The 24,279-nt window shown below is 35.4% G+C and overlaps 1 protein-coding gene across 5 annotated transcripts in view; it reads right to left on the reverse strand.

The window, feature by feature from the left end:
• Positions 1 to 423: 423 nt before the first annotated feature.
• PCDH7 (protocadherin 7) overlaps positions 424 to 24,279 on the reverse strand; it is a gene marked incomplete at its 3' end in the record, with an annotated part of 296,658 nt that continues 272,802 nt past the window's right edge. For 4 of the 5 annotated variants that reach the window (XM_081999438.1, XM_081999437.1, XM_081999436.1 and 1 more), the window contains one exon: positions 424 to 803. In XM_081999438.1, the coding sequence (XP_081855564.1) occupies positions 424 to 803 (380 nt within the window). Of the gene's footprint in view, positions 864 to 24,279 lie in introns of all 5 variants that reach the window. The other variant, XM_081999434.1, reaches the window with a different exon arrangement.

Raw genomic sequence — 24,279 nt, forward strand, 5'->3', positions numbered from 1 at the left:
AGATGATATGTCTTGAATACATTTTCCCCGACCTGTTATCCTCAACAAGCCAGATGACAATCAAACAAAATGAGTGGTTTAACTCATGCTTCTGAAGAGGGTAAACAACAGTGTGTTGTGTTCTTTTTAATCAAGCTCATTACTATGGGAAGAATTTGCAACCATAGATTTAGGAAAATAAAAATCAGTGAGGGGGAATTAGACATGCAAGTAACAACCATGTTTTCTACATTGTACAGTGTAGTCAGGCGGACAGTATAATTAAATGCCTGCTATGGAGGCAGAAGTGGCAGGCAGATCTTTTGTCTCTTTGGTGGCCCCTTCTTTTTTGTTTCTCATTTTTTGTTAAAATTGTTGTGTTTTTAAGACTTTTGCCCCTTTTCTTTCTTATAATATGAAAGAACTTTGTTGCTGCTTTTTAGCCTACAGGTAAACTTCTCTTCTAGTTAGAGTATTGACAGGAGATGGCTTGTATTCCCCTGTCTGTGTAAGGGGGATATCCTCTGGATTGCCCTCTTCATTTTTGCTGAAACTAGCCGTGCTGAAGGTCTCATAGGATGAGGTCAACTTTTTGTTAAGGAGGTTTCTGTTGCGATCACCCATGAGGGAGGCTTCTCCATTGGCCAGCTTTTCCTGACTGCCCCGTTCGTCGACAGGCATGAAAGTGGAGAGTTTTGGCTGGCTCTTCTGCTTTCTTTCAGGAGAAGTGCGAACTGGCATCCAGCAGGAGTCCGAGTGGCCATATTCATCACACTCTCGGGTACACTTCCCTGTCAGGGCTACATCTGGTAGAGGTCTTGAATCTGAAAGTAAAATAGAGTTGTGTTTACAAATAAATAATATTGCAATGACTGCCAATGAAACTGAGAATCCTTAAATTTACAAAGGGTATTTTTAAAGGTTTTGTAAGAATATTGCAATAAGTTCCTCAAGTAATAATTTTTTTACATTGCTTATGCCCGTAGGAAACAAGCATATCTGTACAGATATCCTCAACCCCAAGTACTGACAAATAAGACTATTAAGCTACTTCCTATGCTTGTAAATCTATCTCAAAAGCATTTGCCATTAGGTACTGAATGAATTTGGATGTCTAAAAGAGTCGACCAAGCACTTAATTCCATCCTGCCAATTTTCTTGAAATTATTAAAAGTACTTTTCTTTGAATTTTTTGTAAAGAAAGCTTTGAATTTATGCGAAAGGAACCTGAGGCCTTGGACCCTGCAAATACTTATGAACGTACTTAACTCCCTGCAAATGAGCAGTTCTGTTATTGACAATGGGACTCAATTTGCACATCATATAAACTTCTGCTTGTATTTCTCAGGATTGGGTATTCACTGTTAGTACACAATATGTTACATGAATCGTACGATCAATGACTAGTAGGAGCATACAAAATACCTGCTTTTGGTTATAAATGTGATCTAATACATATGGATAAAGCTGTTCTGTGTGTTGTGTGTGTGGAGAGATGGGGAGAATCTGAGTATTGCCTGAATAGATGCACTAACATTTTATACGTTGGAAAGTGTCCTGTTCCAGATCACTGTGTCTAAGCTTTCTAGCCACTGTACTTGTAAGAGCTTTTGCTGAAAACTAGCAAAGTTCAGGGGACTGCAGGGTTGACTCCTACCTAATAAAAACACAAGTAGTTTTTAATATTCGTATTTTGAGACTTACATTACAATTGAATTACAAAGCTACCTCAATGGTTTTAAGCACTGGGTAAGACTCTGAAACCTTACTCTTATTCAGTTATACTGTACTTTATTGTCTACAAGAAATAACTGGAGCTGCCTACAAAGTAACAACATGATATTCAAACAATTAAAGTTGACAAAGAACAAAATTCAACAAGTAAATTAATTTTTCCAGTTTATTTGATATAACTTTCATATGATATGACTTATTTGATGAAACTTTTAGGTTTCTTTTATAAAAATATAGATTATCAGAAAATTTACCAGTAATAAACCTGCCTTATAAAATATCTTTCAAAGGATTATTCAGCCTTCATTTTGTTACTTCTTTTTTGCCTATTTTTTCTTTGATTTTGGCTGCCAGATGGCCATCTCAAACAGTGTCAATCCCAGCTGTAAAATTTTTATAAATTCATAAAAAGGACCACTGCTGAGGCTTAAAAAAAAAAGCAACTAAAAATCCTTTGCCTCTTCCAGAATAAACTGTTTTAATTTAAAATATTTACAACAGGTGCTTGTAAAGAAAGCATTTTTCATTTCAGCATCTGCAGATTTAATCTTGATAGAACTGCAAAAGCTCTTGAAAGTCAGATTTATGTTCATCCTGTCCTGATTTTTTCATGCATTTAAACATTCATTTAATTATTAATTTGTTGTAGTACTGTAAAGAATATACATATTATTTATTATTAACAGTTGTTAGCAAATTATAGAATCTGCTGTATGTATTCTGAATACTGTGTAATTCTTATTTCAATATGTCATGGATTTTAATGAGGAAAACAACACTGATTTTTAGATAACTGAGTAACTCAGTAGTTGATATCTATAAGACAGGAGGAGGGAACTAAGGGTTGGGTTTTTTGTTTGGTTTTGGTTTTTTTTCCAGCTGTACTTTTTAAGGCTTTTGCAGTTAGACTCAGCCATGATTCCCACATTTTTTCAATGAAGAATGCAAAGACAATGGACTATCAATCAGCCTATCAATTTTCAGATGACTCTGTTCTGGAGATGTAGACAGAAGATGGTGACTATAACAGGAAAACTCTCTGTTTGTCAGCTAAATCTAGTATTATTCTGGCACTCCCTAAAGGTAAGAAGCATAATTAACTGCTGAGCTGCACCTGATGTGCTTTGATTTTTAAACAGAAAAGCCCTCTTCATATTTTTACAACAGGACAAATCCCCTTTCCATCTAAATCTCAATAAACTCTTCAAACAGCACCTTAATTTCCAGTGACCATTAAACATTATGCTTCCTACTAGTATTTAAATTATTTCTCTGGCAGAATATTAACAAGTGCTTATCAAGGCAATATGTCTGACCTTTGTTTAAAACATAGGACCATATGTTTATTGAAAAGGGTTTTTTTTGTTCTTGTTTAGTTTTTTTCCCAGACTGAAACAATTAATGTCTCATTATATCTGATGGTTTCTTTTTAGTGCAAACAAGTCTTGAGCCAGCATTACTTGGCTTGATAAAAATCCTTCCCTTGCTAGGGGTCCTTGAATCACACACTTGAAAATCTGCCACTTTATATTGTAGTTAGAATTCCTTATTGTAAAGCATGAGGACTTGCTGTACAATTCAGCCTTATAGTGCTGTTTTATGAAACAACCACTCCTAAGTCAGTATGTGTCTAACTCACCCTGTTGGGTTATGTGATAAACCTCAATTTCACACCCACAAAAGAGCTGAGAGGCACTGGCAGGATAATACTAGCCCAAATAATACCCTGATGGGCTACTGCCAGGCCCATCACAGGGGCCATAAGCCCATCAAAGGTCCATCAGCCCAGGCCCAGAGGAACACAGGGGTGTACAGTGGCAGACAGGAACACAAATCAAGGACTTCGGAAGAAGAACCACCTTGTCCGGCTCCTTCCCAGGGCTGTCTAGCAGAGCCATCAGCCCCATCATCCAGGTGTGAAACCCATCACCATGAGTAATTGGCAGCTGCTGTCCATATCACCTTGCTAACAGGAGGGTGGCTGCCTAGGTATGCAGGCCACATTATGGGATATGGGGGGAAAGCATTTTGGGATAGCACAGAACTTAGGCAATGTTTAGGGGAGGAACGAAAGGAGGACAAGGGAAGGTTTTAGGTGATTTGGGGAGGAACAAGAGTGGAAAAATAGAGAAATAAGGGGATAAATGGGCCAGTCGTATAAATAGTTTGCTGGCTAATAAGCTTGTCTGGTTGTGCTCTGTGCCATCTGTCCTATCTTCTTACCAAATTCCTTTCTAACTCTTTTCTGGGTATGGGCTCTTTATTATGTGTGCATTTGCATGTATACATATGAGCATGTTCAGTCTCACTAGTGGACTTCCATCCTGTCCAACCAGAGCAGGGAGCAGAATGAGGCCACTGGTGCTGTCTGTGCTCATGTGAGTGCTCTGAGTGTCTGTGATCTGTGTGGCCAACTGTGTATGTATTTGGTGTATATGTATGCTATGTGTGTGTGCCTACTGGGAATACATCTTCATCTTTGCTACTGGTTGGACCTGGAGACATGGAGCAGCAGCAGCAGTAGCAGCTTTGCCTCCCTCAGGCTGTTGGATCCGGTGTGATATATTTTCCTCTAAAACACCCTTCAATTAGTATTTGGCACGTACAGTTAATGTAGCCTTCTACACCACTGGTTTCTTGCATCTGTTCTAAGAGCTTGAATCAGGACAGCATTTAAGCACACATTCAATCTAACATGTTTTGAAATCTGCTCTTCCATTTAAAAGATGGACATAACTTCAGCATTTGTCAGGGGAGGAGGGAGGTGGTTCAGGGAATGAGAGAACGTTTTTTGTGTGTGTTATGTCAGAAGACGGGTAAAACACCCAGTGCTCTCAGGACTAAACTATTACCAGTACCTAAACTAGTCAGTTAGGGGCAACTTTGGTACTTTCTATACACTGCAGTAGATAGCAGAGATACAACTTTCATTCAGAATAAACTGCCACACCACTTTAGCTAAAAAGTAATTAAATGTATTTTTGCTAATTCCCTGAACAAAGTGACCCTCTTTTGCAGAGTAATGACTTTATGCTCCTCCTTTTTACATTATCTAGTCCATGGAGTTGTGAACAATCTCTGAATTTGGGAAAAAAAAAGTTACTCTTGTCCTCCAGCAAAATTTACATCCAAACATATCTATATCTGACATACTTTTTTAAGTACTCCTCGGTTTAAAAGTTAAACACTTCAGTAGCAACCACACTGCCAGCTGACAAGCCTAATGGAATATGACACAGAAAAGAATTCGTCAGCACAGTTGGCAAAACATCAAGGAAGAGTACAACAGATTTCTACCATGGTTACATATCTGGAAACTGACTCAAATAAGTGCTTAAAATGCCAGTTACCAACCAACAAATTTTATCATAATACTGATTAGTGAGAAAGTAAACCTGGAGGGATGATACTTCTTGTCATACAGAAATTTGTAGATTTGGGGTTAGGTTTTTAACTGTTTACACATAGATTACTCAAATTTAAGCTTTTATTTGCATAACATTTTCTTCAGAGTTACAATGGAAGATGTAGTCTAAGTTATTTTCAAACATATGCTCTTATGGCATCTCTATATCAGCACTAGGTATTGCTTGACTACTTTTAAAGCCATTGTAAACACAGTCCCTAAAAATTCAGATATGTAGACAAGTTTTTAAGTGTACATGGAAATAGAGAGTTCAAAAGTTAATATTTGCACTTGCAACAGCTCAGACTTCAGCTATAAAAAAAAATGGAGAACACTAATTTGCAGTAGATCTCACAATCTACTTTCTCACTGCATCCCATATAAACTTCCACCACCAATTTCCAGTTAGCTGATAAAAGTTATTTTTTCTTAAATTATAGTTATCATTAATCCAAGAAATCTTTAAACAATTATCCCTAATTCCTGAGACAGTGATAGCTTATGTTTCCCATAAAACTTTGTATGAAAGCATGCAAATGAATGGAGTTATTTTTATGCATGCTCATGTTTCTGTTGATTGTAACTGACTGTTGCTTTAGGGCTAGAAGGATTGCTTGTTATCAAAAAAGGAAGGCATGGCAGTGTGGAGAAGGGAAATACGATGTTCTACAACCAGTTTAAAGCCAAAAGAAAATAACAACCAAATTATTCCAACCAAGCAATTTTCCATTATTTGCTACAGCATTCCTAGCTGTAGACCTTTTCTTGTACATGACCACAGTAGGCATGCAGTACTACAGCAGTACAACAGTATTTCTGTAAACCATGCAGCATGCAGCTTGGTCCACAGGATCTGAGGAGTTACTGGCAGATGAGTTCTAAATAGTACCTATGACAAATCAATGACTACATCCAGATTTTTCTGCCTTTCCCCATTGATGGACCCATAACATCCCTGCATGGTTCTGGTTATTGAGGACCTGTAAAGAATGTCTGTGCAGTAGTTCCAGACTACTGTGAGAAAAGAAAAAGGAATAGCAACTGTCATACAGTAATAATAGAGTCTGTGGTTTGGATAAGCCACTTTTCATCCCACCTTTTCCTGCACTCTGTAAGTAAATATATTATGTTCAAAGGAACATCCAAAACTCAAGTGAAACACTAGTAAGACTGTGTAATTAAACAGGAGTCAATTTACATAGCTTTTATATTAAATGATTGTCTGTTTTATGAGCTGTGTGATTGAAGACACAATAGAGCTCTTAAAGCATAACAAGTATTGACTACATGATCAGAGAACAATAATGCAGAAAACAGCTGAGAGGGTACATATTGTAGAAAATCACTGTTTAAGGGGGGGAAAAAGCTAAGCTATAGTGATACACAGCTACAGCACTACTATCTCTGAAATTCCTGCCTCCTAATTGCAGTAATTCAGGAACTGCACCCTAGTTAGTGCTGTGGCATATTCTGACATGCCAAGACACTATTAAAATACTTAAACATGTTTGAAGGCATCAGCAACTTCTTTCTCTGCACCTTAGGCTAAATACAGTTAAACAGCAATTGAACATATCTCAAGAAGCATTTAGTGCCCCAAGGCTTGGACTGCTGTCATTCTGAATGTGGCATTATCGTGTACTGCAGAGATAGTGCATGCCATCTCTAAAACAGTCCTACTGAATAAAGTCAAACACAAATCCACTGTTTGAGATGTGCCAACTGCACTGAAGTAATGAATATATTAATTGCTTTTGGACTAGAATAATTCCATGTATATCATGCCTGGTTCTGAAATTCTTTTCAGTGCTTAAGAAAATTCTTCAGAGGACAGAAAGGCTTACATGTACATTGAATGATTAATACTATGAGAAGAGGTATGACAGAAGGATATAAAATAATGAATTCTGAACCTTTTTATTCTTTCTTTATGCAAGGAAAAAGGAACATAGAATGAAAGTGAAATTTTTCAATATTTCACTTGAAAAATGGTAAAATAAAGGTATCCCTTAAACAATTCCTAAGCACAGCAAGACTCATTGCTATAGTGTGTCAAAAGTCCAAGTATGTAGGTGGTTTCAAGAGAGACCAGATGGGACTTTGCAAAGCAAACATGAGATGCTATATAGTCCTCTACCACTAAAACTAATAAAATAAAACAAACAAACAAAGCAACACCATAAGAAGATAGACACAAGTAACTGATGCTTTAAAATTTGGAAAAAAGTTCATGTTAGATGAATGAAAGTGAGTTAGCCAAGAGAGGTGGCAGCTGAGGGACAAAACAGCACTTTTAGTGTACCTAAAAGACTACAGTAAAACAATAGTGGGAACAATATGTTTTGCATGCCCGTAGTGTAAAGGACAAAAAGTAATGGCTTGATTGCAACAATAACAAATCAGGTTAGAAATTAGAAAAAAATCTTTGAGGATAAATGTAGTGATGGAAGGTTACAGAGTCTCCACCACTAGGAAGGTTTTACGAATGTCTAGAAAAACTTCTCCCAAGGGTAACATAAATGTGGCTAATCCTTCCTTGGGAAAGGAAGGGTGCACTGAATGACCTCTAAAGGTTCCCTTCAGCTCTGCAATTGTGTTAATATGATTACTAACATTTATGTACTTTGGCCACAATCCAATCCTTAACTGTTTCTGGGTTAAGATTCTTGATTTATTTGGAAATAAATCAACCTTAGAAGTTGGGCTTAGGCTCAGCTAAAAGTCCATTTTAGAATGACATCCTCCTTAAAATTTTATGTTAATCAAATTACAAACAAAAAACCAAAATGATCAGACCATTTAAGTCAGGTGTTAATCAAAGGAACACAGAAACAAAAAGCCGGTAATGCTAAAAAACCCCTCTCTCGAGTTCCAACATGATAACCTAACATTTATAAAATCTTCTTGCCTGAGTCCCAACACATCCATTCCATTTTACAGTTTCATCAAAAAATTAAAGATTGAATACTGCTTCTATATGTAGTGGTGCAAAACAAATATCATGCCTCTGAAGTCCATTAAACCTGAAACTGGTGTGAGAGAGACTCTGTAAAGCAGAAAATTTCAACATTGTTTATTTCTTATATAAAATTTTGGTTTTGTGTACCCTTACATAATAGCTGCCTCTTCTTTAGAGAGGAACAGAGCCAAATAAGTTACAGAATGCATAAGGTTTCAATATATTTCCTTTGTTTAATTAAACAGACTATACCAGACTATATAGCTATTTAACATGACCCAGATATGTAATGAAAGAAATATTACCCAAGCAGTATAATGCTGGCTTAGATTCCACAATTATTTCTATCACAATTTCCTCCAGCAGGTTAAGGTACAATATTCTTTAGCTGTTCCTCTAATTACAGAATAACTCTATAAAAAACATTCCTAGCTAAATTAATGATTGTACCAGCTCTGTAGTATTGCATCTGTGATCTTCAAGGATTCATCAATATTTCACAATTGATTTAAAGACTGTTTGTATGAAAAACAGACCTATGGCCTTTTTTTTTTTTTCCACTGAGGAACTAGTTGTACTCTTCCAGGCCCAAATCATATTAATCAGTTGGTTGTGAGTGGAGAACCATAATATAGGTTGCATGTAATATTACATGTAAGTGAAATAAAATTCAACAGACTTTATTCTAGACAAATACTAATTTAAAACCCTGATTACATTATAGGATAAAAGGATGTACATTAGAAATATATAGTTTTCTCTTGTTTAAGTTGTATTTGTCCAGTAGTTCAGACTTCATTATTTCATTTTCGTTCACAAGACTAATTGCATATATATATAATAACGACTAAGAGGCATCAGTTTATGTGATACCAGTGGAGAGTACTGTACTAAATACACAATGCTGAACTTAAATTCCCTAGATTTTAATTTTCTAGATTTAAATGTAATTGCTACCAGACACCTCATAATCCCGTTAAATCCTTTGATAGCGTGATTTACTTCTATCACTGAAATTGCAACATATCCTTCAGAAAAGTAGGACTTACTATGGCTTCCTGAAGTAGCACAGACATTAAGATGTAGGAAACATTTAAGCTGTCTAATTGTACTGCCAATCTGATTCTAAAGTATTCATCTGTCACTGTGTCAAATTACATGCCTTTATTTTTTTCAGTAAAATGTGTCAGTGCTTAACAAACTCTGAGCTGAAACAATTCATGGAGCAATTAGAATGTCAGCTCTCCTAAAGATGACTTAAGAAAAATCTGAATCAGGGCTCAAAGTCAACATAAGGTCCTTGATACTCATGCCAAAGTGGTGGGACTGCAGGAGCTAGCAGCCATTACTAGCTCATCTCAGCTGCATACTGTGCCTCCCCTTTATTTTATTTTTTGGTGATAAGGGTTTACTAATGTATTTTCTTCATCAGGTATGGGCACCAGGTCAGAAAACTGGTGCTCTTGCCACAGAAGAGAAAAATAAGGATATATGATTTCCCCTCCTTCCCCTCCAATTTATGCCCATTTCATTCAAAAGGTAACTTCTTTTTAGAGATACTCCAAGCAATATTTTCTAGGGAATATTAATGAATACGTTGCTCCCATTTTGTAACTAAAAGCACAATCCCAAAAGATCTTCAATGTCATTAGATCTCATGGATATCTCACAAATATCTCAGAGGGTATCCAGAATCTATAATGAAAGTTGAACATATAGAAAAAAATCAGTGACTTGACAGAGTTGCAAGCTGTTTTGTAAGCTTGGTATTTGTTGAAGTGATATGAAAATGCACTAGATATGACTAACATTTAGGTTCAAAGGGTGACTGCTTAAAAAGACACAACCCCCCCTTATACACATGGCTGCTTAATTGTTTATCATAAGTAATGGAGGGAAAAAGGCAACAAACAAACAACAAAAATGAGCCACTTGTGACTATGGACAAGAGCTCAAACTCAAAGTTCTGGTTGAATGCTTCTGTGTTTACTAATTGTCTTTAAGGGAGAACACTGATTTCTTTCTTTTATATCTTTCAGTGAGTTACTTTTTTCTTACACAATTCTTCTGCCACATGAGGTACTAACTTGAACTGATTATCCTGATAGAAGCACTGCATTCCTGAAAATTAAATGCTTCATACAGTTCTGCTTTGTGCAGAAACACATTGCGGGATTCTGGATCTTATTTCATTCCCACATTTACATAATAAAATATTATAAAACTACTTATATTGGATAGTAGTAATGCTTTCATAAAAAGGGAATTACTCATGTTCCCAAGAGATTTTCTGTGTGACCCATGTAATGTTTATTTTGTTACAAGTCGTAGAGGCTCAAAGGTTAAACTTGAACCTTAATTGTAAAACTTACTGAAGCTCTATTGATTTATATTACGTTATTTTCAAATGGGGGAAGAAGAAACTCCTCCATGCTCTGCATACAAATGATCATCTAAATAATGTAGAGCTCAGCATGAAACAGAAGCAAATAACTTGTGACTATTTGTCTTTTTAGTAGCTGTCATGAAGAAGTTGTGTTGTAAGAAGAAAAATAGCAGTTGTGAAGGATCCATTTAACCTTTTATGGTCACGTAAAGGGAACCTTATCCTGCACAATGGAAAAAAATACTCACCTGTTAATGTGATACATGTTTCTCTCACAAATACACATATAAATTTGTAATTTTATTTAATCATACTAGCAAGATCTGGAATACAGAACCAAATTTAATTCAATTCAGTGAATTGAAAAGTACAAACGATGCTTTTTCATTCCTTTAGCAGTTCTAGATGATGCATGTTAAAAATAAGGATAAAAAGCATTTTAAGTTATTGTCGTTACGCACATTTTTCCTGTTTGTATAAGTATACTCCAGAAGAAATGTGATAAATTTTATAAAATATAGTGCTCGTCTTCATTAACCATGAAGCATAACAGAAATATGGAGTCACAGAACTCAGGAGTAAATGGTAATACTTCCACCTGTCACAGGGAAAGGATATAATTTACTGATTAACTAATTACAGATTCTTGTCTTTTATTCCATGCTAGTGGCATGAGCTGTAGTGTTATCCTGGTCTTTAGATCAATTATTTTGGAACCCTAAATTCTTCCTAAGAAGAGGTAAAATCTCCTCTGGAATTAATCCACCTAAGCAAGTTTGTACCTTTGTTACAACTAACGGTGCTTTCTCATTGAAATGATGCAGGAGAGGGGGTGTGTTGTGGGGTTTTTTGTTGTTATTATTGTTGTTTTATAGTAAATATGTGGAGAAATCTTCACACTTCAAAAATGGCGAGACAAATACAGACAGAAAATGAATCTCTCGGTGTGATTTACGACCTGCTCAAAGGGATTTTTTTCATTAATTTTATTATTGATTTTTCACCAATGTGTGCAGATTACAGCTGGTGAATTAATTACAAACATCAGCTCAGAATGGTTACATGCTTATGACAGATTCATCTGGGTTACAGTCCGTTAGTAATTAAGTATTAAGCACAGCACTAATTCCCCTTGTGTATGTACAGTAGACTGTAATCATACACATGAATCATAGGGATGTTATACTAAAAGAGATTAGAGCACCAGTTTATCTCATTATGGAATGGAAAAATATAATTTTTTTTTATACTAATGGAAAGTATAGAAAAAGTTTGAATGAAACAAAACGGAGAAGTCAAAAAAAATCAAGTTTTACTTGCAAAGACTATCAGAAAAATAGAAAGTGTCAGAAATAGAAGTCTCAATTCTTCTTGTGGGAGGGGGAATCTAATGAGGCCTGTAGCATGTATCATAATTTTTGACCCCTGCCCTTGACCCTAAGTATCCTACAATGTTTCATTCACTCAACAGTTATAGGAGGTAAAGAAGTATAATTCTTACCTTACAAATAGAACTGTGTCTTGATGAAAGTTAAAGGCAAGATTGGACTTGAACAGGGGTATCTAAGCATATTTGTCAGGAGCATTCTCATCCCTGAGAGGAAGATACCATGGTTTTGGTTGCTTCACCAGCTACTAGGTAACATTTTCTTCAGATTTCCTACACGACTTAATTCAGTGGAAGGTTGAGCATATACCTCTACATATTTCTTGAGATATTTCTCCAAATTATGTGACATGTTTCCTAGCCTCAAAGTAAAAATTTAATAATTTTAAAAAGTCAGAAGTTACTTCAGTGGAAGTACCTTTCAATGAATCCATTGTCTTGATTTAAGAATGTTCAATATTGCAGTTTGTCTGCTTTTGTGTTTTGCAGCAAAATATTAAAATTAGTCAGCATGCTTTTGCTTAGCTTGGTTGACAAAGTGTATACCTGTACCCATAAAATTTTAAATCTCAGAAAATATGCCATTACTCCTCAGTTTGTGACATTTCCAGATTTCTTAAGAAGTACAGTACACATACTTTGGACTACTGCTTCGTAACCAACATCTACTTTTTCAAGAATGAATCAGATAATCTCCATCTTGTGTCACTCATTTGAATATCAAGAAGTTTTCAAAGAAGGTTTTAATAAACTATTAATTTCCTTTTATTAAATGTTCATTGCCTACTATTGCCACCACAATGTGTCATGGCTAGATCATATGGTGAATACTTTGTGCAGACATCTTTCTTCCAGGCCATTCAGAATATGGTTTCCTGACTGAAAAATATTCAGGAGAAAATTGTTCTCTGCACAATACTCTAGTCTCTGGCTCCTTTCTCAGATCATAATAGAGATGCCAGTTGGGATTGTAATTCTTGTGAATGTAAAGCATTGTGCACTGGAGTATAACCAATTTATTCATATAATAGACTCACTATTGGACAGTACAACTCACTTCTACTTGTGTCAACTCTGAAGCTGCAACTTGAGGCAAAAGATTATGTGCTCAAATACCAATAACCTGAGCCACAATAGTTGTTAGAGGATGGAATTATTCCAGGAGAATTATTCAGAGAGAAGTGCATGCTCCTACCAGAGCTGAATGAAGTTCTACTAGAAACTGGGCATCACATTTGGATATTTCATCATCCTTTTACAGGAGTGAGCAGCAGACAGACCTGATGAGCATGTTTCATGCCACTTTGTAAACAAAGCACCTCTGACAGTGATCCATTAAATTAGGCCTAGACTAAGCGTAGTGGATAAATTCACAGTCCATAGTGGTGGACACCAGTGATTACTTTATGAAACTTACACTTCAAATTAGTTTAATTGGAGTGGTAGAGCATTGCCATATATAGTTATATTCTATTTTAAAATCAGAGATGAGTGGCTGGATAGATAAAGTTGAAAATTATCTGTTTACCTTTGAGTGATCCAGAGAGAAGGTAAATGGAAGAATTGTGGTGGTGCGCTCCACCCCACCCCGCTTTCGCCTTGTCCCCGGGCCACTCCAAGTTCCCTGACAAGCCTTGGTCTCTGAACAAAAGGTTTGGCGGTTGAGAGCCCCTCAACCGTACCAAGTGCTCTTGTGTAGCCAAGGAGGAGAATGACATTGAGTGTATCGGGAACCAATTACCTAAACAAGGTACAGAACAAATCAATTATCTCCAGATAGCCCTGGCAGTGGTACCGTTACAATTTGAGAAATCACCTACCTGGATTGTGGAAACTCACTGATGCCTAAAGTTAATCATCTCCCAGTCCTATAAACAGTGGTCCCAAGTGAGACCCTTTGAGCTCTCCTGGACCACAGCGGGCTGCAACCAGCACCTCCCTCTGAGTGGGACGCCCCTCAGAGTCCATGAACCCTCAAGTTCGCGATCAACTCAGAGGCTCAACTGTGCACCCGTTGAGCAATGCAAAGCATTCAGTGTAAGTATTTGACTGAATTCAAGGGGGATATTTAATAGGTACCTTTGTACATATCTGTCTCTTTATATCTTTTTATGTGTCTCTATCTCTACACCTATATTTGTGAGTGATTAAGGAATCTTAGTAAGTTTAAGTTGATTGTGCTGCTAAGTTTTATATGATTTCATACTGTGATTTTATCTCAATAGCATTAGTGAATTTGCTGTTATTTTGTATTAGATTGTTGCTGTCCTAAAGTTACACCAAGCACAACATGTATCACTACACCAGAATCCCTGATACCCTATCCCTTTAGTCATACACCGTTGACCAATGACTAGGAGTGGGTTCAGCTGCACCTAGGCACCTCTCTGAGAAGGAGTTTAGAAAGCAAGGAAAGAGGGTCCACACTGAACCTCGTGACTCAATGGGAGGGCATTCCTTAACTTTCCTTACCTAACCTTATTCATAAACCGTTGACCAAGTCTGGGACTAGGGGTGGATTTCGGTCCACTCTGAACCTCGTGACTCAATGGAAGGGTGTCCTCTGCTTTTCTCTCCTCAATATACACATTAACTCGATTCAATATGCAACTAAATCATTCCAGTTTAATTTTAATTTGGTTTCTTTCTGTATACCTTTTCCATGTTGAATAGTCTTTGTGTGAAGGTATTTTGAGAATCTTATTTTTTATTAGTCTATTTATGTATACTCTTAAATCCCTTTCCCACCAGGTATCTGAAAACTCACTAAATATATATCAGTGCAATAAACAGCTAAACAAACTCTCAGCGCATACTTTACCCTACCATAGACATGAACTGCAATTGCATCTCGAGTGCTGTTAAACTTATTTTGTGCAGCTGCAGAAGTATTTTATGGGGATTTCTCTATTTATCGATGCTTTTAGGCACTGAAAGTAGAGGAGGTACAGAAAGAGGTCAAAATTGACAACAAAACTGAATCAGGGCTTCTCATGCCAATGAAATAATGAAAAACAGCACTGTTCTTACAGCAACAATAATGAATATAAATAGACAAAAGGCTCTGAACAGCTACTGGGAGAAAGAGAATAAGGCATGCATTTCAAGAATAAATCTTTTCATGCCACCACAGATAGCTTTGTGAACTGGATAAATTAGGTTGCCCTTTAAATAATTTTCATGCTTCAAGAAATGTCTGTGAGAGACAGGTCTCCCTTACTTTCCTTTAAGGGATCAGACTTAATAGGTTGAATTTTACTTGTAGTTTCTACACTTTTATTTCTCATGTCAATCATTCCCAGATAAAATCTGTTATCTCATCTTTGACACAGTTCAATACTTAATATGAATGCTTTTTCCTCTCCTGGATTTATTGTCTCAAGCACACATATCCTTATCTCTCTAGATAACATTAGCAGGGTGCAAGTACCATCCAAATAATTGTCAAAGGTTAATGAATATTTGCCCAACTCTTCTATGTCTTTCAAAATTGAATCTGTAGGTAAATGTGTAACTCTGCATCAAAGTAATTTACTAGAATGTGTATATCTGATTTTCTTCCATACAAAATGCTGGACACTGCATCCAAAGAAAGATTAAAGAGCAAGTTTCTTTGACTTTATTACTGATAGCATGTACTAACCCACAAGTTTAAAAGTCATTGAGAGATGCCGTATCAATTAAATTCCAAGGGATTATAAGATTTTTGTCTGTCACTAAGTGATTCTATAGACTTAATGTATTTTACACCACCACCTGTTTGAAACTCAGTAGAGAAATATCTTGCCTCTAGTTAAAACTATATTGAAAATAACTATATCTTCTTCTGGAATAACAAAATAGCAATCTGTTACAAGACTTATAAATCTCATCATGCTATAAGAGAACAATTCTTCTTGTTAATTTACAAGATTTTTATTCGTAGGGAGGTTTTAATCTGAATTAATATTTATAGAAAAACCTTAGATTTCAAATTTCAAGAGGTAGAACTGATGGAAAATGAAAAAAGAGCAGGTTGGGAATAAAATGTCCTTCCTAATGTCTCAAAAAACAAGTATCATTAAACTTCTCTGTTGTTAGATTTTCTCATTTATTATACTTCAGTCTATGAAAATTTGTCTAGCTGCAGGCATCTCTTATTCTGCAAAACAAAGCTCATATAGTTTTCTACAATAATCTGTATTTTGAAAACTCCCTTAGGAATTTTAAAGTGTTTTTTAAGACCTCAGCTACACAAAGTTGCCAGAGGAGTGAGCAATGGCTCTAATTATAAATGTCTGGGATAACTTCTCACTGGTTCAGTTTTACCTAATCTGTCTTTCAGGGAAAGGTAATATACACCTAAGGTGTAGCTTTCTCAAGGTACACTACATCATTAGCACATAGCGTTTAGAAGTCCAGTCAATTCAACTTCATTTAAATTTCTAAAAAGCACAAATATTTTGCATATCCAGAGTCTGACCTCATACTGCTTTCACATCCTTTGAATCTGATATTTCTATCATCAAGGAGAAGTGAAATTCAAAGTAATCAAGTAAAGCTAGTGCTATGTCACAAATCTGAAATAAACGTAAAGTGTGATCCAGATCTGTTCCAAGGATAGGAATTGACAGTTTCCATTGGACAGAAAGGAAAGATTTATGTGTTTTACATGTTAACTATTATAAAACAGGTGAAGATCTGTGCAACTTTCAACCCTTTGCTAAGAGATTGACAGCAATATCATAGCCAAACATACATAATTTTTGTGTCCAAAAAGGTAACAGATCTTCCTTGAACAGGTACACTTAAGATGGTACCAAAATTTTTACTATATTTAACTGCATCTCTATTATTAATGTTACAAGGACAGAGATGATAAAACATCATGACAGAAACTACAATTTAAAGATTTGTTTGTTTCTAGTCTGTCATATAAATACTGTATAATGTATTTTTCAGCTCAGAAGTGTAAAGCTGCTCAGCAAAGCTGCTCAGCTGCAGTGTGTGTGTTTTTCTGACATGAGATTTAGGTCAAGTGGAAGTCTTTAGAAGAAAAGGAAGATTCCTCCTTTAAAGCAACTAAATTTGTTTAGCTGAGACGTTTCTGTAGCTTAGAGGGGGACCTGTGCCCCTCTAAATTTATAGGTGATGGAAAAAGACTTCAAGGAGACTGTAGAGTTTATTCCAGATAGTAAGCTACTGAAGGTTGTTCGAATAAATAGTCTGAAAGGAAAGGATGTTAAAGAGGAGTGGTGAGATGCATTTTCAGGCCTTTATATTCTGTCTTGCTCAGAAGTTCTTCATTTTCACTATTAAAGAAGGTATCTTCAGTTTAGTACTTGGTGGTCTAATAAAATAAGACTTTGGAGAAGAGGATGCTTTAGGCATCTGTCGGTGTGTTACTTACACTGCAAGACTGAACCAAGCTGTCTATCAAACAAAGACAGAAGCAAAGGAACATTAGGAAATCAACAAGTACTGATTTATAAAGAGAGAGCACAAAAAATGAAGCTGAAGCTACCTATGGAGCCATACCAGCTTTGCTTTACCTAGCTAGAGGCTACACACCTAAAAGTTCAGTAACCCAGAAACTTAGTCTGATGAAACAAAATAAATTCTGGACTTACTCACAAAACTTTTGTTTTGAAGTTGCAGTGATTTGTTTGTTGATGTTAATACAGGGTTCAAAAGGACGACTGTGATAGAAACTTGACCTAATCAAGTAATATTGGAAATAACTCAGTATATAATTTATAGGAAAAATTAATTTGTAAGAAAACAAATGGCTATGACATATTCCTATTTTACAAATATTATGTTTCACCCTATTAAACATACAAATTGCAAGTTACATATGTCTACTTGCTAGTGGAACATGACTGACAGACTATAGAGGGGCTTTGTATCATATGAGATTCCAGAGGGAAAAAGAACAAAACTAAAGTTTACAGGATGGGAAAACTTCTTTTAAGTAAGTAAGACTAATTTTCACCAATTTTCTCTGTCTGCTATGAAACTGAAATACAAACAACATCTACAACTCTGTAATACACATAGTATTCTACTTTGAACTTTCTTCTGCCCTGCTAGGATATTGTTTTTTGGCTTTGGGGATTTTATTTGTTATTTTTTTTTAAAGGAAGCAAAAGAAAGTTAAAAAGAACATAAAAGAGGCATTCATGTTTGTTAAGTTTGACTACCTATTAAAAAAAATAAAGGAAAAGATATCATTAAAATTTAAAGGAAATCAGCTTTTACCCAAACAGAAGGTAATTATAATGAAATGTATGTACTGTTTTGAATCTCCATCACAAAGAGTAGACCTGACTTACTCCAAATAGTATAATTACCTCCTTCGTGCTTAGTATTCTGTTGTTCATCAAATGAAATGCAAAACAAGCTAATGCCAGCTAGTTCTGCAAATCTGGCTTAGAAAGAAAAGTATTGTCAATAACTATAGGTCATCTTATCTCAAGAAAATCTATCAGGTATCCAACACATCAAAGCACTTGCACTACAGTTCTATCCTACTCTCTGTTTTTATAATTATGAGGTTCTTCTCTGCAGGAAGCAATTCCAAGAGAATTGAAACAATTTATTTTAAAGGCTGTAAACATCAAAAGAATTCTGCCTCATACATCCTGAAATGCAGAATATCTTATCACCTCACAGTTTGTAACAGACAGAAACACAACCGTTTTCTAGGTGAGGCTTATTTGAAAACGTGCTCTTTTACAATAACTTCCCAAATGAATTGCTCACTATTAGTAACTTCACAATCTTAAATTAAAAAGGAAAACAATCTTTTATTGACCAAATGCAATTTGTTTGTGAAAAGGTATAGTTTTCTAATACCTAAACAAAAGACATATTTTGAATTTTCTGTATTGTAAATACTGAGAAATAAATAATGTTGCAAGTGGAAGTAAAAAGTACTATGCATTTTTGCCATATGCAGAAAAGAGCTTCTGTGGAAATGTTAAGATATGGAGAAAAGCATTTCAAACAAAAGCTTTTGACTTTTCAGACTTGCTTGTTTCTCTGTGAAAAGTCATAATGACTCACTATTAGAAATATTTAACTTGTTCTGAAAGTACATGTCCTCTGAGATCTGCCATGTACACTAATTTTAAAAAGAACTTTTTTATTTCCATGAAGTTGTATCAGCATATTTCAGAGAACAAGAAACTTCATGGCAGTTTACATTATTACATTTCTGTATTATATTATCTGCCATGACCTTCAGTATTGATCCTCTGCAAGATTTTTATTTTATCATCCCAAATTCAAAACAAATTGGAATGGTGTCATGAAAATATTCTGGTTTACAAGTAGTCAGTAAGAGTTTACGAGATGAAAGCTGCACCAAGAAAACATGTGGTGGCTTAGCTTAATCCAGGTACAGAATTTGTATCCCAGAATAGAAAACTTAATAGCAATTTTTTACTTTATTTTTTATTCAATGCAACCAATACCTCAAGTCATCATGTCCATGTTCAAACTTGAGTGTTTCATACACAACCCCACTCCCTTCCAAGTAATGTCATGCAAGTGTTCTCTTTTCGTATTGACTATTGGAGAGATCAGGTGTATGCTCTAATTCTCTAGCTGGATGGTAAGCGTTCAGCCAGAGGGGGAGGAAAGGACCTGTGGTCAGATTTTAGAAAACAGACCTCCGTCTCTAGTTGAATGCCTAACACAGGCTACAGAGTCTATGTCACTCTGCTTCTCTTTTTTGGTAACTCCTGATAGTGGTTGTACAGCACACAGCTACAGGATGATAATGGCTCTCACCAGGAAAAGTTGGAAGCTCTGGACCTAAATCCCGTTAGGCTAAATATAGTACCTACAACTTCCAATAGCCATGCTCGAATGAAAATGTCTGTGGTTTCTACTCTGATTTTAAGATATGTGCTGAGTTCACGTGTTTTAGAAGCATAAAGAACTTAATGGCTCTTTTTTGCCTTATTTCTGGATGCCACCAGAGTATGGAATTCCAGATGAAAAGGTTTTGTAACTCTGAATCTTACGTTCATAGGTAACTTTGTGATTCAAAACAGTCACAGTTAAAGTAAGGTCACTGCTAGAAGATTATCTTTCTGAAATTGTTTCTTAGGCACATATGCCTAAACCCCACCTCCAGAGCCAAAATAGGTGCTCTTGATCTCTCCCATTTGCCTGAACAAACCAGCCATTAAACCTTTGCCCGGCACTAAAACTGTCAAAGCAGTGATAAGGTTTTTGGTGTGAAAATGGCAAGATCTAGAGATGCTTTATGACACAAATCATAATGCTGTTAATTAAACACTAAAGCAAATACTAAATTTTGAGCTGAAATAATTACCAACATTCTAGGGCTCAATATCAAGTACTTATTTCATTTAATTAACTGGTGTGACACATTCAACATTTCAAAAAAGAGATGGTTAAAATTCAGCTGAGTTTATTAATAAAATCTTTGCCCCTCAAAAGACTAGAACTTAGCTTATCACCACCTTGTTCTCAACAAATTAATAGCATGAAGTCCATAGCTATCAGCTCTCCTCAGAAAATATTCAATATCCTGCAATAAAGTCTTTTAAAGTAAATACAAGATGACAACTGATTAGAGATCTGTCAGCTTGAGCAGGAAGACTTGACACTTTGTTTCTAGCTGAATTTCAAGTCCGTTAGTTTCCATAATCGCACAAATGAAACCCTTGCATATTTTTCTAAGATGTGATTGCTACGAGTAAATAAGGACTGTCATTCACTTATTAACATGATCTAAAAGTAACACAATAAATGCAAGCCATTTGACTGGCCAACTTTTTCTTTTGTGAACCAATACCATGCTGCTTGCTAGACATGTTGAAGGCCTCTGAGGGATCTGCAACAGTCGTGAGGGCTCATGAAAAGCAGTTGCTCCTGTATTCCAGTCATACTCTACTTTCTTCATTTTATCACTAGTCTCCCAACACTAAATGTCTCACTAACTAACATGATTGAACATGAGTTGCAAGAGTATTAGAAACAGTCTGACTAAGCTGATATTCATTTAACATTTCCCATCAGTCTGTTACACATATTACATCAAGAGTTTCATGACTTTAACCCTTCAAATTTTGTCAGAGAGATTTTAATGCTATCAGTCAGGATGTAACTTTAAGCCTTCATAACTATCACTAATTCAGTTACTTGCAGGCATTGTAATGTCAGTATTCATTTAATACAAAAAGAAACATGTTCAGCAAAAACACTCAGACTCTATTTCTCTGGCCAGAATGTACCATTATGATCTTCCAGACAGTTCCTTGAAAGCATAAATTGAAGATTTTCCCCCTCCCAGAAGGAAGATAAAAGTGCGTCTTCTAGAAAATAGTATGTTTTAGACTCCAACCACTGTTGAGTTTATTACATTCCCCTAGTAAACTGTTATTTTAATTACCCTTACTCTTCCTCTTTGAAGGAGTTTGTTTCATCTTTTCTTTGTGTACAAGAAACTTACAAACCTGAAAAACCTCTCTTACTGTGTCCTTGCCCTTTCCTATACGCTTTCTTTCTTACTTAATGAAGTTCCTGTCTTCTAAAGAATAATCATAGGTGAAAAAGGATCAACTGCGATGTATTTCTTTAGGTTATCAGAAAGATCTAACCTGATAAGTTCTTTTAGGAACTTGGAGCATTTTTCCAGGCTTTAAAAAGTATTTGTAAACAGACAAAGATTAAATTGCTAGCTGCAGTTTTATTTCCAAAAACTTTAGAACAACTTTTTCCAATAAAACCAATGCTTTCTTCCTATTTAAGGAAAAATAAGCATCTCTACAATCCACTTTATCATACACATCCAAAAGTGTCATCTTGACTTTTTTTTTCACATTTTAATTGCACAAATTGTTCTTCCTATTTTTCTTATGCCTTTGTTGTCTCTGAGATAAACTGCATTACCGTGACAGTTTATGTGACAGACAATAGAATTTAATTGTACATATCTCTGTAATATTGTTCTCTATTACTAAGTTTAAAAAAAAAAAAAAGGTAGTTTCATCACTGGTTAGCCTGAAAACCTTATTACCCCGTTACTATACTTATACTATAATGGACTTACTATAGATGTTAATTTATGAAAGGTATGCTATCTGAACACGTTAGTATACCTACAAATTGATTCATAGATACTTCATTAAAAAAACAACAATCTATGTTTTATTATTATTTCCAATCTCCTTAAGACTTTTGTAGTCTAAATAACCCACTAATCTTTGCCAGTTGATATTAACATGTTTGATAACTTTCAGTTTCTCCGAGTAAAACATAATCTGCTGCTTAGAGCAGATAAGTATATACATGCAGTTTGCCAGCAAATAACAAAATTGGTCAGTGAGGCAAAAGCCATTAGAAGCTTTCCATCCAAAACTAGCAATTAGGAACTCTTTCTCTATTATATAGATGTTCTCCAGATAGTATGCTAGACATTGTAGTCTATTCATCCTTATCATGGACAGTTTCTAGACAAAACAAAACAAAACTCTGCCACACACACATTCCCACTGTCTTATACCATATGAAACAATCTGCATTTCAGTCATAATGTTTTAACAATGTATTAGATTGTATACAAATAAAAAAAAAATTTCAAACAATATTGCAGTCAGAATGGTGTATCAGATTCTGTAAAACCATGTGGAGTAGTATCATCTGACAGATCCTAAATATAAGAACCAGATTCTCTATTTCTGTACTAAATTAAATCATAAGCAAATATTTGTTTCACAACCACATATTAAATGGCTCTTGCCCCTCTACCAACAGATATATACACTTCCTAGAACCCATTTCTGTGTTTGTTTCTAACTTTTCTCTATGCTGGCATATTTTTCACTTGAGCTGGCACTAGTCAATCAGTACATTTCTACTTCAGCTGTTCAAGCAGCAGCTAGCGGGGCAGCCACAACAAACACAGTTCTGGCAGCTCCTAATGTGTGTCCCTGCCTTTTATTCAGATGCTATTTACACAGTGTTTACATGTAGACCACGTAGCTTTTATAAAGCTCAGAGCTTGGATTTTAAATGGAAAGCTTATTAGGCACAGGAGTCTCGCAAATTAAATTATAATAAGTAGCTGCTTAAAATGCTTTGGAAGACAGAATACACAGTAATGTATTTTTATACACAGATAGTGTTTGTGTAAAGAAAAAGAGAAAAATGGAATAACAAATGCAATCAGTGAGATGTACTGGACGCGGGAGTTTTACTGCTACACCGTTTGCCTACAGTAGAAAAAACGAGCCTTTTCTGTCTTAATTTCATCATGTATGGGAAATTGTGAGCACGCAGAAAAAAATAAAAGCATTAAAATAATTTCCTTAGCTAAATCTTCAAGAAAACATATAGAAAGGGTACAATACATTTCTACTGTTAATTTTTTATTTTTGTCCGAAGAATTCCAGACAAACCAGCTTGGACTGACTTAAAAGCCAGGTAGTTTTCTTTCTGTCCCCCAATTTTTTTTTTTAATTTTTAATTTTATTTTTAATGTGGGATGTAGGCATGTAGAGCTTCAAATTTGCAGTTTGTCTCAGACATGGGAATCAATCATTCTCCTATAATAAGCTGGAATTCTGTCTGGGAATTAAGCTATGAAACCTATCAATAAAATTTCCATCAAAACTTGTGTGTTCCTATGAAATGTTCTGATTAAGGTGAATTGAATTTGCATTGTGCATGCTCACAGTTTGAGTATGCTGAACCAATCTTTTAACATTTTTTTATTTCCTCTTCTTTCTACTCATCTTCAAGTGTCTATACCAATAATATAAGCTCTAGGAAAATGTAAATTCTTTATTTTGTATTTACATTGCAGTTGTCTCTGCACTCTGCCTTTCTGGTCCAGTATTGCAGAGAGTATCCATTTAAAATCGACATAAATACACATCCTGCAAATGTGTGACCCTGCAACACCCCCTGAATCCAATAAACTTTTTGCATCAATGCCATTTTATTCAGAGCAGAATGCTACAGAGTTACCATTTCACTATGTTTTACTGCATAGAGTTCACACATACAAGCAAAAGAGAAGATCCTACAGATTGAGTTTGAGAAATTTGGCTTAGGTAGCAAATTACTTCATCGAGAATTGAAATGGTCTTGGAACATATATCCCTGAAATGGCATATGAGAAGGTTGAATAAAGAAGCTAAAACTTTGATCCCTGAAGGTAAATGCAACAAGTTTTAAAATTTCTAAAATACTTTTTTTGTTTACAGTTTAAGTTCCACTTTGCTCCAATCTGTTTTTCATTAGTAATGGATGATATTTTTGTAACATGAATGATTCATAACAGATAGGAGTTACGTTGCAAACATATTGACTTAATATTTAGGTTATTAATTGTAGATTAAAATGAGTTTCATCATGCCAGAGACAGCTTTCCTAAGTTCTTTACAAAATTAAATTTTTCTGCTTAT

This window comes from Phaethon aethereus (genome assembly GCF_964289735.1).
Source record: "Phaethon aethereus genome assembly, chromosome: 4".
Taxonomy (NCBI): Eukaryota; Metazoa; Chordata; class Aves; order Phaethontiformes; family Phaethontidae; genus Phaethon; species Phaethon aethereus.